This window comes from Spea bombifrons, chromosome 11, assembly GCF_027358695.1.
Source record: "Spea bombifrons isolate aSpeBom1 chromosome 11, aSpeBom1.2.pri, whole genome shotgun sequence".
Lineage (NCBI taxonomy): Eukaryota > Metazoa > Chordata > Amphibia > Anura > Pelobatidae > Spea > Spea bombifrons.
In genome coordinates, this window is record NC_071097.1 from 37,299,911 (window position 1) to 37,313,824 (window position 13,914).

A 13,914-nucleotide genomic window follows, 5' to 3' on the forward strand; every position below is an offset into this window, starting at 1 on the left:
GTATATTCCTCATATTATATATTATATATTCTCCGGCCGTATAACTAATCCTGTCCTTATAACCCGTTATATCCCTGTATATTCCTCATATTATATATTATATACTCTCCGGCCGTATAACTAATCCTGTCCTTATAACCCGTTATATCCCTGTATATTCCTCATATTATATATTATATATTCTCCGGCCGTATAACTAATCCCGTCCTTATAACCCGTTATATCCTGTATATTCCTCATATTATATATTATATACTCTCCGCCCCGTATAACTAATCCCGTCCTTATAACCCGTTATATCCCTGTATATTCCTCATATTATATATTATATACTCTCCGCCCCGTATAACTAATCCCGTCCTTATAACCCGTTATATCCTGTATATTCCTCATATTATATATTATATACTCTCCCCCCGTATCACTAATCCCGTCCTTATAACCCGTTATATCCCTGTATATTCCTCATATTATATATTATATACTCTCCCCCGTATAACTAATCCCGTCCTTATAACCCGTTATATGCTGTATATTCCTCATATTATATATTATATACTCTCCGGCTGTATAACTAATCCCGTCCTTATAACCCGTTATATCCTGTATATTCCTCATATTATATATTATATACTCTCCAGCCGTATAACTAATCCCGTCCTTATAACTCGTTATATCCTGTATATTCCTCATATTATATATTATATACTCTCCCCCGTATAACTAATCCCGTCCTTATAACCCGTTATATCCTGTATATTCCTCATATTATATATTATATACTCTCCCCCCATATAACTAATCCCGTCCTTATAACCCGTTATATCCCTGTATATTCCTCATATTATATATTATATACTCTCCCCCGTATAACTAATCCCGTCCTTATAACCCGTTATATGCTGTATATTCCTCATATTATATATTATATACTCTCCGGTGATTGTTTTTTCTCATTCTTTATGGCTAATTGATTAAATATCATTTATTTACTATGTTTTTGTAATAAAACATGCGTGTTGGGGATTCATATAATAATATGATGCTGAAGTTGCCCTGTCTGGAGTTTGCCGGCCCCAGGTGTGGTAACTTGTCAGGCTGGATTGTGGTCCGGCTGCCTAATGGAGAATTAAAGAAAAAGTACTTGAATTATAAGAAAGGAGCAATTCCCTGAGAATGGGGCATTTACCCACTGATGGCAGCGCTCTGCGGAGGACACGGTGGCTTCTCGCAATGGGAGGCACTTTTTAGCACCAAAAGAACGGGCTGTTAGCGGAAATACACGTTTTTAACTTGTGAAGCTAAAACCAGTGAAGTCTGGCTGCAGAGCTCTGGGTTTTCGAGCGGCGTTGCCGGGAGTGACAGCTCTGACAATGGAGCCGAATGCTGCGGGACATCCATTAAGCCTTTTACTCGCTCCCAACCTTTTGAAAAGTTACTGAGTGGAAGGGGCTTCGACGGAGGTCAATTTCTGCCTCGGCTGGTGTGATTTTAATGGCTTCAGACACCGTAGGTGGTCTCTGCCCATCGGAAAGCCGGCGCAAGCTTTGACACGATTTAAACGGTGATTGACAGGTCTACTCGGCTCTCAAAGGTGCGCTGCAGCAGCTCAGGTTGAAATATATTTCTAGTCCGTCGTTGCATTTTAATTCTGTATTGTCTTGCGTGAAGTCACTAGATTGTAAGCCTGCGAGGCGAGTCGTTGTTACCTAAAGTATCGGTTCATCTTAGTCTGTCAGACCCTTTGAATATACGGAATGTAAGAAGCGCCACTGAAGTTGTTGGCGCCATATAAATAAAAGATAATAATAATAATAATGCAGGTGTTGGAGCAGCGGAAACGAGCAGAAATATCACGCTTTTCACTACAGAAAAATATATATTTTTGTGCAAAAAAAAACCGGGTGGAATTTTAGCCCCCAAAACGTATCTTTCTGTGAAGTCGTTCACTTTTATCATGAAGCCGATTTGTTTATTGAGGTAATTCGGTGTAACGTTCTCTGTTGAGTCTTATTCCTCCCCGACTCCGAGGCGTCTTCCAGGAGAGGCCAAGCTTGGTGTCGGCCGGTGCCGTCCGCCGGGGCCGTTTCCTGCCTTTCCCATTTACAGTTTTATGCGACTTTTCCGAAGGATAATTTATAGTTTTACTTTTCTTTTGTAATTCAGAGAGAGCGGCGGCCTCCACGCCAAGAGCAGAGCGAGTCGCCACGCCGCCATTAACCCCGTCCCGCCAGCCAAAACGCTAAAGCCGTAAGTGCATTTAACGACTGAGAATGGCTGCGCACGCTGCGGCGGAATGTAAAAGGTGCTGATTTATTAACCCCGACGTACTTCCCCAAATGAATTTGGACGGAGGAACTCAGAACAGGAGTTTTAGTGTTAATCATTTTCTGGGTCCGTGGGAGACGGATGATCGCGGCGATTAGAAGCCAAATATTAAAATCTGTTACCGGCTGCAGGAGTGACCTTGCTGGTTTAACCGTTCGAGTGCCAGAAGGTTGAGCGAGTGTAAAGATTGCTTTCTAATTACCTGCACAGCGCACTGGCCCCTAAATGGTTAAGAAAAAGCCTTTTGTATGAAAAAAAGGGAAATGCTATGAATTTCAAATCTGCATCTCCACTGATCAAATTTCACCCAAAAGATTATTTACAGGAATTGATTTTTATGACTCCCTCTCGCTGCAAATTACAGTAAATTACTGCACAAAAAAACTACAAATCAGTAAAAACATTGCAGAAATGTGGGGGTTTTTTCTTAACGTTTTTTGTGTTCTTTTACATATTCTTTGTGCCAAAAAACGAATCTGCGCCAAAAGCGGGTTGGGTTTTTATAATTTGAGGTTTAATTTGATCATTAAATATAAAAACAAATGAATGAAATTGCCAGCAGTTGTTCAGTAAATGCGTTTATTTGTAAAGCGGTAAAACATTTCGGTGCAAAATCAGCATTTATGAACCCGATAATCAGATTTCATGTTTTATACCCGCGTCGTTCCAAACTAAAGACCCGAATAGCAGAAGCCCTAAACCGTGATATATCGCGATATATTGCGTTACGTTCTCAGCCGCACATCCCCGGCGTAAGGCGAGCGTGACATCGTTACTCGGCCCGGGGTCAGAACGCTCCGTTCACCAAAAATGAATAAATGTTAATAAATGTATTTTTTATCAGAAATAAAATCTAGAAAAAGTCAGTAGGATTCCTTGTATCTGTGAGTCGTGCGCTTTTCTGATTCCTGGGTGCCAAGGATCATGCGGCGTCCACTAAAACAACGCGGGGAGAGAACAGGAAGCGGCTTCCAACTTCCTGCTCGGGCTGACGGGAGAGAACAGGAAGCGGCTTCCAACTTCCTGCTCGGGCTGACGGGAGAGGACAGGAAGCGGCTTACAACTTCCTGCTCGGGCTGACCAATGGGATTCCGATACCATCTGCACTGATGGGAAACGGTGGGGAATTTGCATAAAATTTGCATAAAAAGAAATATCAATCTGAAATAAATAATAAAAACAATATATTACATAACAATAATGATAGAATATCCGATAGATACTTTGTTCCAGGCATTTAGTGGATTCACCCAGCAAGGCAAGGGTAACGCTTGCTATACGAGGACATCTTTACGCGCTTTATTGGCCGATTCTGCAGTTCTAAATATCTGAAAATGAGTGTTTTCCCCCATAAACGTTTATCTTCATTTAATGGAGATTTTAGGAATTGAAGATAATTTCTCTAAAAGCCCCAAAACGCCGTCTCTTCTCCGGCAGACCGCGTCCCAGTGGTTTCCCGCTTACCGTTTTTTGCTAAGAAGGCTGTAAATGATCAGCGTTTGAAGCCTCCGCGAGTCGAGGCAAAGTACCGCTGCAGAGGGTTTACTCCAAGAACCCGTTTATTGACTTAACCCCTTCTCCACCCCGGGGTCCTGCCGGCCCAAAAATGTCATGTTTCAGAACCGTCTGTTTCCGGAGCAGAGAGAATAATCTACAAAAATACTCTGATTCCAAATGCAGGATTTTTTGTGTAATTTGTGTATAAAAAGCGGTAAATGCACATTTTTAGTAACTAATTAGCGGGGAAAAGGCTAAATAATATTTATTAAGGGAATTTGCAGCCATTACCGCGGCTTTGCGGAAGAAATCATGGCGATAACGCGCTCCCAGCGTACCCGGCGGTGCGGAGCGATTAGTAACGGGTGGGCGACCCTCTTCTTGATGGATTTTCACCTAAATGGAAAGAGACAGATTTTTTTATTGTTCTCGAGCCGTTTTACGGCAACCAGAGAGGAGTCATTAATATTCCTTCCTAATGGCTTCTTATTCTTGATTAACACGTGTTTGCGCATGCACGTAACCGTGACTTATCATGAGCGATGCTCCGTAAAAGTCGCTTTATTCGTTTCCTTTCTTAATTTTCCCCCCAAATTATTGGCGTAGTAAGTTCTGCCCCGCCGGGTGGCGGATCCTTTCTCATCCAGTCGCTTTAGATTCGCCGTGGCTTTCAGGATTGTATTTCCCATCCGGCAAGAAACCGTCAGATATACGGCGTTCCGATGCTTCGCTGCGGTTATTAACCCATTGCGTGCCAGATAACTAATTGCAAGTCCTGTCACTAAAACGGACGAACTGTGGCTTAAATGGAATGTTGTTTTTTGTTGAATTATGTGAACATGCGTAGCTTGCGCTTTCTTCAGGTCAGGCGCCCCCTGTGGCCGGGGTATTAAGCTTGGCCCCCGGGTTTAGGGTCTCTCTGGTTCGGTCAGGGACCCCTTCCCTGCGCAGGAATCCGGTCTCTTTGTCTCGTTTGGTGCATTTGCTCCGGAACATCTGGCAGGAGGGGGGCCGGGGGGGTCTGATCTGCCCCTCGAGACGATAACAATGTGGGGGGGGGGGTTCTGCGCCGTCATCTCATATTTAATTGAGCCGTCTCTCGGTGAGCTGGGGTCCCGCAGCAGGTGGTCTCTTTCCTTCTGGAAACCGTTCACCGCAGCTTGCGCTTATCCAATACTCGCTGAAGCCAAGTGCGGCCCCCCGGGGGCCACGGATACAAATACTCTATGTGTGCTTAACCCTTTAGGTGCGGAGCTGAGTGCAGAACGCGGGGGTATCGGGTTATTATTACTCATTATACATCATTCCTGTTTCAGACGTTTAAATGGACGACGCTTTTCAATACGAGTTCCCAAACACCACGTTCTTTATTAAATCATTCATAATATTCATAATACTTCAATAATTGATCAAAATAATTAAATATTTGCTAAAAAATAAATAATTATTAATGATAAAATAAACAAAAAAAAAAGGCTCATGAGGGTAGCCAAGAATGGTATATATTTATATGTATAGTATGTAGATATATAATGTGTGTATATGAGATTTTTAACCATTTCTATGCCGAAGCACCGGCACCCATCTCATAATAACGTGTTCTGTGCCGCCGGCGCACGGATAACATACACCGGTATCTATCGCCGCTTCTTGTTTGCTGATCGCGAAGCGGCGGCCGTCTGACGAGCCGTGAATCGTGAACATGTTGGGTTTTTGGATACAGAGCCGGGTTGCGGGGAGGGAAACGGAGCAGAAGCCGCTAGAAGATTAAATTCCGCTCCCTTAGACTTCATGTCATCCGTGTTAAACGCTCAGGATGATTTCATCTCGGCCCGTGTAACGTGTAACGTGTAACGTGGCATTGGAAGCACAATCCATCAGGACGTGTCGGTGTGATTTAGGGCTCGTCTGAGCCGGAATTCTCACTGTCAGCTGCGATCGCTCCCTTTCTATTTCTAAGGCTTTCTGCTTGGCTTTTCTCTAACGGAGACGCGACGGGGGGGGATGGGGGGGTCGCTGGGGGGGGTCTGCAGCTGCCGGGGATGCGCTTCGAATGTTAATGTTCCTCGCGGAGCCCGATCCAGACTCTCCGTCCCCGTTTATCCAAACGGATATTAAGGGAGTCGTGCCGCTTTAGTGAATAGACCAATAGTCACAGAAACCCAAAGCCCGTCGGCCCCATCCGGCCCCCGTCTAGTTGCCCGTTTCTCCTGCTGTAAAGACTCAAACCTTAATCAGTCGTTGGTCTCGTCTTAGATTCAGGAGCCGTATGTCTGTCCCATGCATGTTTAATACCCTCACTGTATTACCCTCTACCACCTCTGCTGGGAGGCTGAGTTCCACATATCCACCACTCGTTGGTCCATCTGGATCAGCGAAAATGACATATTAAACCTTCTGAGCAAATGGTTTATTTTCTCACAGGGATTCTGTCATCTAAGTGATTTTTGAGACCCACGTTAACAGATTCTAGGACTTCTGCCAGTAAATACAAAACCAGCGCAGCCGTCCAAATAGTTTCTGTAAAGTCCGTCCTCACAAAGTGTTTTCTCCCCCCACTAAGTTATCGCTCCCCTATTGTTAGGTTGCTGATTGCTGCTGATTGGTTCAGGCAGCCTGGGGGAGGAGACAAGAGAGATCTATTGATTGGATGATGCTGGCTCTGCCACAGGCTGCCGGTATTTTTTTAGAAGGTTTCAGTAAATGGATTGAATTCGGCTGAGAGCTGGGGATGCGGCCGTCCCCGTTAAGAAGGATTAGCCCTTTATACAGAAAAGTACCCCCCCTTGCTTTTTGGGGTAACTGATTTGCCCCCGGCCAGGCTTCCTGTTGCATTGAAGCGTAGGGAGCGATTAACCATTCGATGCATTGATTGATGTGCGTTTCGGCCGCCTGTCACCCTCCGGTTTACCTCTCTCTAAGTAATTATTACGGCCGGCGAGCATCAATCCTTAATATCTTCATCCAATTTTCTAATTGCTCTCTTGGCGCGCGGCAGCGAAGGGCTCGATCTACGCGATGAGACGCCGGGAAAATGAGATGCATCAGAAACGCAGAGACGGCGACCGGCGAGGAGCCAGCAGAACGGAGAACCCAAGGACATCGGCGCCTTCGGGGCGTGAATGATTTCCACGGCAGCCCCCGGTGACTGCGGAATTACCCGACACCTGCTGATCGCACAGCGCCGCGGAGTATGGTGGCGATATACAAACCAATAGACAGCTTGGAGATTGCAGTAGAGGGGTTGGGGGGGCATTCAGTGACACAGACGCCATTTACAGCCCATTCCACAGGGACCCACTTCAAGCCACTCGGTATCTACATCTCTCCCAAGTTTAGTGTGGCTAGTCCCTCTTTGGTCCCCAAATCCTTCTCTCCTCCCCTGATGCCCCTCTCCCCCCCTGATGCCCCTCTCTCCCCCCCTGATGCCCCTCTTTTCTAGGAGGTCAGAATGTTTGCTGGGTATGAGGGGATCGCAGGGTTCTACGGCCCTAAAAGCCCCGATAATGTGTATAGAAACAGCAGGAGAATGCACTGAAGCGGCACCGACTGGCGCTCGGGGTTAATGGACACGAAGCTGAGGGGTCTCCCCGGCCCCCCTGTGATGAAGGCGAAGCTGAGCGACAGAAGATGAAGAACGAGAAACCCAGAGACAGCCGGCAGACTCCCTCCTCTCGTTGGCCTGGTCAGCAGGTTCGGGGCGAGTGGGGTAACTTCGGCTTCGGGGCCCCAATCAAGAATGACTGAAAAGTGAAGCATTTCGTGGAGCGGAATCGGCGTTTTCACCTGAAATCCTCTGATATCCCGCCGCCGGCGCCGCCGCCTCCTCCCGCCGGTGTTTTATCGTTGTGTTGATTTTGTAACAATGGCCTCGTTACATCAGGACCCCTTTGTTACGGTTTTTTGAAAGACAATCATTTCTGGATCACGAGTGGAGCTTCTTTAATAAGCTGTTTGTTAGCGAAGCTTCTGAGGACGTTTTAAGGACGTTTCTGCTGATTTTCATTTGTTTTCCCGACCTTCTTTTTATGAAGCCGCCGGTATTTCCGCCGTTTTCGCTCCCCGCGAGCCGATCAGCCGGGTTCTCGATGTCTTTCTATAGGAAACGAATCCATTTATGTTCAGTAATAAGACCGTTTTTAGCTACAGCCCCCCCCCCGCCGCTCAGTCTGAAATCTTCCCTCTCTGATCGCTGATTAACAATTTTGGGTCTATTCACTAAGAAACTGAATGCGTATTGGGATAAAAACAATAATTGCTATTATTATTATTAGGCACCAACATATTCCACAGCGCTGTACAACTTAAAATACATAATAAAGATACATTTACAGATAAAAGAGGCGGTGAGGACTCGGCCCGGGAGCTTGCCATCTAGTAATGAGGGCCTCTGCTGTTGAGCTTACAATCTAAATGGAATTATAGGGGTAATTGAGACAAAATTAGGGGTTGGCATCCGCACCGCTTACAGGGCATTTTATATACACTTTATGAAAGAGAGATTTCTTGGCAACGTTTAAACCGATCAGGAGGTTCAGTCTTCGTTGGTTCTTCCCGCCGGCTGACGCTCTCTAACTAAACTGTTTAGAAAAATAGAACAAACCGTCTCTGCTGGAGCGCGGATCCAAAACTTTTAACGCGAGATAAAATATTTTTCCTTCCGGGTTCTAGCTGATCGCACTCCGCGCCCCCTGGGGATGCTGGCACCGGGCACCCCGGGGAAACGCGTCGGCACCAGCGCCAATCAGCAGCAAGCAGCAACCTAACAGCATGGGAGAGATAAGTTATCGGGGAGGAAAAATCATGCAGATCCTGGGAACAGAAAGCCAAGATGGCTGCTCCCCTGGTATAGACATAGGGGGAAGGGGGGCTCTTATTGCTTTTTTTGATCCGTTATTTGGCGCGTTGTCGGTAACGGGTAGGATCTGCGATGCATGAACGGCCGGCCCCCGGATTTTACAGGATTCCGGTATTTTTCCCCGTTTCTTATTTACTAAAATGTCGTCGTCATGGCAGCGGAACTGATGATGCTTCTTGTTTGAAGGAAGGAAAAGTCGGAAACTTGCTTGTTATCTCCTCCGGCAGCTTTTCTCTGTCTGCGAGTCGCCGGCGCGGAGCCGACAGCTGGACTGCCGGGACCCTCAGCGATAAGACGATAAAAACCCCGCCTCTGCCGCCAGAGAAACGCGTCGGACCCGCCATGGAGTTAATCAGTGCCGGGGGGGGTGGGGGTTGTTTCTGCTGTTGGCGAATGTTATGTATTTATACATATTCCGGGGTGAGAAATGTATCCGCGCCGCTTCACTTTACTGCAGGATTCTGAGAACGTTCTCAATGAGCGGAACCTCAGGCTCCTTAAACATTAACCCTTTAATGCCCCGCCGTCACGTGCGCAAACCAAGCGGCCCTCCTGGAAACCTATTGAAAGATACACTTTATGGAGTCACCTGCATTCAAGCATCAGGTGATGCAACAGAACAGAAAGAACGATTTACAATAAACCGGCCCCGTAAATAAACGAATTAAATACAAACAATGACATTTGGGCAAAATGAAAATATAAATAAATTAGAAACGTGAAGGTTTTATTTAATCTGATGGTTGTCGCTCGGTTATTATAAAAATATATACTAAAAAATAACAAAAACAATCAATTAAACAATAAGGAGTCAGAGGTTTAATAAAAAGGATTTATTTCCACCCAACTCGGGGCGCTGTTGTGTTGGGGGGGTTATTCAGACTTTTTATGTGCCCTGTTGTTTTTGGCGTATAACTGATAGAAGTTACCGGAATTCTATTATTTATGCAGTTGGCGGGGCTTCGCTAGGTGATTCCCATCAGAGGCTGAAGGACGACTCATTACTTTTGGGAATCCGACACCAAAAATACTTGAAGGACTCATTAGTCTCATTTATGTTGATGCGGATTCATCTTTTAAGATAAAAAGTCCAAAAGCCTTTAATTTCTTGCAGCCGGATTCTCACCTGCAGCGCATTCAATCATTTTGTTTAGTGGGTTTTTGGCGTGTTCCGTGTACTAATCATTACGGGCAACACGGGAACTTCTTCTGTTAACCCTGAGACTGCCAGAGGGGGGTCCGTCTCATCTCTCCTAATTTCATGATTCACATCCATAAACTGTACTTTGGGGATTTTTTGATTGGGTGAATTTTATCCGGCGGGTCGCAGATCAATCCAACTGACCCTTAAACAACGAGAACTGAACACGAATACAATGTCACAAATATATACATAACCCCCCACTGTATACATTAATAACCCCCCCACTGTATACATTAATAACCCCCCACTGTATACATTAATAACCCCCCCACACTGTATACATTAATAACCCCCCACTCTGTATACATTAATAACCCCCCCACTGTATACATTAATAACCCCCCACTGTATACATTAATAACCCCCCCACTGTATACATTAATAACCCCCCACTGTATACATTAATAACCCCCCCACTGTATACATTCATAACCCCCCCATGCTGTATACAGTAATATAACCCCCAGCGCTGTATACAGTAATAACCCCCCAGCGCTGTATACAGTAATATAACCCCCCCAGCGCTGTATACAGTAATATAACCCCCAGCACTGTATACAGTAATATACCCCCCAGCGCTGTATACAGTAATATAACCCCCAGCGCTGTATACAGTAATATAACCCCCCAGCGCTGTATACAGTAATAACCCCCAGCACTGTATACAGTAATATACCCCCCAGCGCTGTATACAGTAATATAACCCCCAGCGCTGTATACAGTAATATAACCCCCCAGCGCTGTATACAGTAATATACCCCCCAGCGCTGTATACAGTAATATAACCCCCAGCGCTGTATACAGTAATATAACCCCCCAGCGCTGTATACAGTAATATAACCCCCCAGCGCTGTGTACAGTAATAACCCCCAGCACTGTATACAGTAATATAACCCCCAGCGCTGTATACAGTAATATAACCCCAGCACTGTATACAGTAATATAACCCCCAGCGCTGTATACAGTAATATAACCCCAGCGCTGTATACAGTAATATAACCCCCCAGCGCTGTATACAGTAATATAACCCCCCAGCGCTGTATACAGTAATATACCCCCCAGCGCTGTATACAGTAATATAACCCCCAGTAATAACACCACACCGAGCCGATGCTTTATGGCGATGCTAATGAAGTCCGTTCCTCCATAGACTTTCATCAGTCAGGGAGTCCGACTGGGTGATTAAGACTGAGCCATTCTATTGTTCCCCACAGGCAGTATGATAAGGAGTCGGGGTGTTTAGTAGATCGGGGGTCAGATAACAGAGTGAGAATCATACAAACGGCTGATATGCAGCTGCCTGAAAACTTTATATTATGGGGCAAAAACTACAACTGGGGGAAAAAAAACAGAGAAATATTTTTAAAACGTATAAAAATAATCTGATACGAGAAATAAGAAAAGGTAGGGAATTTAGCCGCGTTGTAGCCGGGAGTATTAATGTGATTATTGCTTTTCTGTGTTTTAATGTGTTTTGTTTCCTTTTAGGGTGTCCCAAAACCGATCGCTATAGAGCCGTGTGCGGGGAATAAGGCTGCCGTGCTCACCGTGTTCCTGTGTCTGCCGAGCGGCTCGTGCGGAGTTCCCCCGCCGGGACAGTCCGGTAAGGTCAAAGGTTACATTTTACGCCATATTTTAGTAAAATGCAGATTTCTCGCGGTAATCACTCGGTAACCGAATATTCGCAGCGGGATTTATTCTACTTAAACGCAGGGATTTCTCCTTTGGGGCCTCTCTTTCAAATGGCTTAAAAACCCAAATACCGCATCCGCCGTGAAAGACTGAGTTTTAATAACGCCGGTTCCTGAGTCTCCCGACTGCCTCTCAGAGCCATGAACTTGCGCCGTCTCCACAGGCCTGTAAAGAAACGGCGAGGTGAAGCGCTGCGCTCTGATTCATTAGAAGATATTATTATTATTATTATTATTATTATTGCTTTCTCCGGTGAAGAGCTGGCGGCCGGCGCCCCGCCTGAGATTTCATTTGGAAAAACGAACCTTTCTTTATCTTTCTAGAACGCCGGCCTGCGATTCCAGTGAAAGTCTCTCTGATAGGGCGGCGTCTCGCTGCGTCAGTCTAGAAACGCTTTATATGGGACGCGTCGGGCGGCATCGTTTTCTTATTGTCGGCGGCGTCTATAATGCGTTTCGTGACTCCGGCTGCGTCTTGGTGATTTACTCCTCGGTATGCGCGCGGCGGGGGGGGGGGCAGGATCTTTCTTGCCCGGGGGGCTGGCACTTCTTCGTGGTTCCGCGGGGAATCGTTAGCACGGATGTTTGTGTCCAACGAGTTATCGGCGCGCAGGCATCGCTCGCCGCTCATTCAAGGACCCTGAAAAGTTTTATTCTTCAAAGTGTTTACAAACAGCAGCCGTAAATCATTCCGCGAGCGGGGAGCCCGGTCTGCTAAATGGTTGGTTTAGACCCAAACCGCGTCTGAAGCCGTTACTGGGGTACCAGGCACTAAAAATCCAAAAGACGTGAATATTATCCTTCTCATCGTACGGGATTATCCAGTCGGGGAATGTGGAGACCTCCGGGACGGGGAATACGGAGACCTCCGGGACGGGGAATACGGAGACCACCAGGACGGGGAATACGGAGACCTCCGGGACGGGGAATACGGAGACCTCCGGGACGGGGAATACGGAGACCACCAGGACGGGGAATACGGAGACCTCCGGGACGGGGAATACGGAGACCTCCGGGACGGGGAATGCGGAGACCTCCGGGACGGGGAATGTGGAGACCTCCGGGACGGGGAATACGGAGACCGCCGGGACGGGGAATACGGAGACCTCCGGGACGGGGAATACGGAGACCTCCGGGACGGGGAATGCGGAGACCTCCGGGACGGGGAATACGGAGACCTCCGGGACGGGGAATGCGGAGACCTCCGGGACAGGGAATACGGAGACCTCCGGGACGGGGAATGCGGAGACCTCCGGGACGGGGAATACGGAGACCTCCGGGACGGGGAATGTGGAGACCTCCGGGACGGAGAATGTGGAGACCTCTGCGGCGAGGCTTTAAGTTTGTAGACATTTCTAACTCTTTGAGGACAAACTCGAAATGAAGGAAAAGAACACAATTTAATCCAATTCATCATAACTTGGCTACTGATGACATCCATCTGTTTATTTACGGAACCATTAAAGGTTTATTGAGTTAGAAGGCCATGGGGAGGACTAATTACATTACTATGTACAGCTTAATCTCGTCCTTGCATCTGCCATCTTTTTGCATCGCGCGACACGCTCTGAAATTAGCCAGACCCCCGGAATAAGCCCCTCGCAGGGACGCTGGGGCGCTGGGGGCTGTAATAGGCTACAATATGTATCTCTATTACTTTGTGTTTTAATCGACCGTAATTGCCGGTGTTTGTTTCATTAGATGCGTTTTGTTGGTGGCTTCTGACTGGTTGGTGGGGAACGGACACCGGGGTACAGCGGAGATCCCCCAAGCGTGTTCCCGGAGAACGTGTGGATGGAAGTCCGCCAACCAGGAGGAGAGGGGAACCCAAAGACCGCGGTTCTAAGGAACCCGATCTGTAGCAGTTGGTATAAAGTCAGTGAAGTCTTCATGCGGTGAACGTTTGGAGCCCAAAAACCCTCTTTAAACTCTTAATCTCGTTCATCGTGATGAGGGAACCACGGAACAGCCCGGAACCCCCAGCAGCACCAACTTCAGCCACGTCCTGATATAAGGGGGGGGGGTCTTGGACTGCCGGCTGCGTCTGAAACGTGAAATATAACCTAAAAGAGACAAAAGGTTTCCTAGCCAAAGGAGCTTACAGTCTAACGGCACCATAGAAAGCGTTTGGAAACAGCTGGTGCAGACAGAAGAGCCGCCTGGCGGGAGCGACGGATAATTATAGAGATTCCTAATTCCCGTTCCGAGATGCAATCTGCGAAAACTGACTTTTTTGTCACCTCCTTACAAGCGTGTCGCGCAGCTGACACTTCAGTAACCACCGACTATTTTAATCTTCAGCGCTGTACATGCCTCTGGTGTGCTCCGGCTCTGCG

At 46.9% G+C, this 13,914-nt stretch overlaps 1 protein-coding gene across 1 annotated transcript in view; it reads left to right on the plus strand.

Annotated features, from left to right (window-relative positions):
- The window catches only part of ATRNL1 (attractin like 1), a 208,001-nt gene that overhangs the window by 173,030 nt on the left and 21,057 nt on the right, over positions 1-13,914 (plus strand). Inside the window, exon 28 of the mRNA XM_053450329.1 lies at positions 11,376-11,490. Coding sequence (XP_053306304.1) covers positions 11,376-11,490 — 115 coding nt within the window. The remainder of the gene's footprint in view (positions 1-11,375; positions 11,491-13,914) is intronic.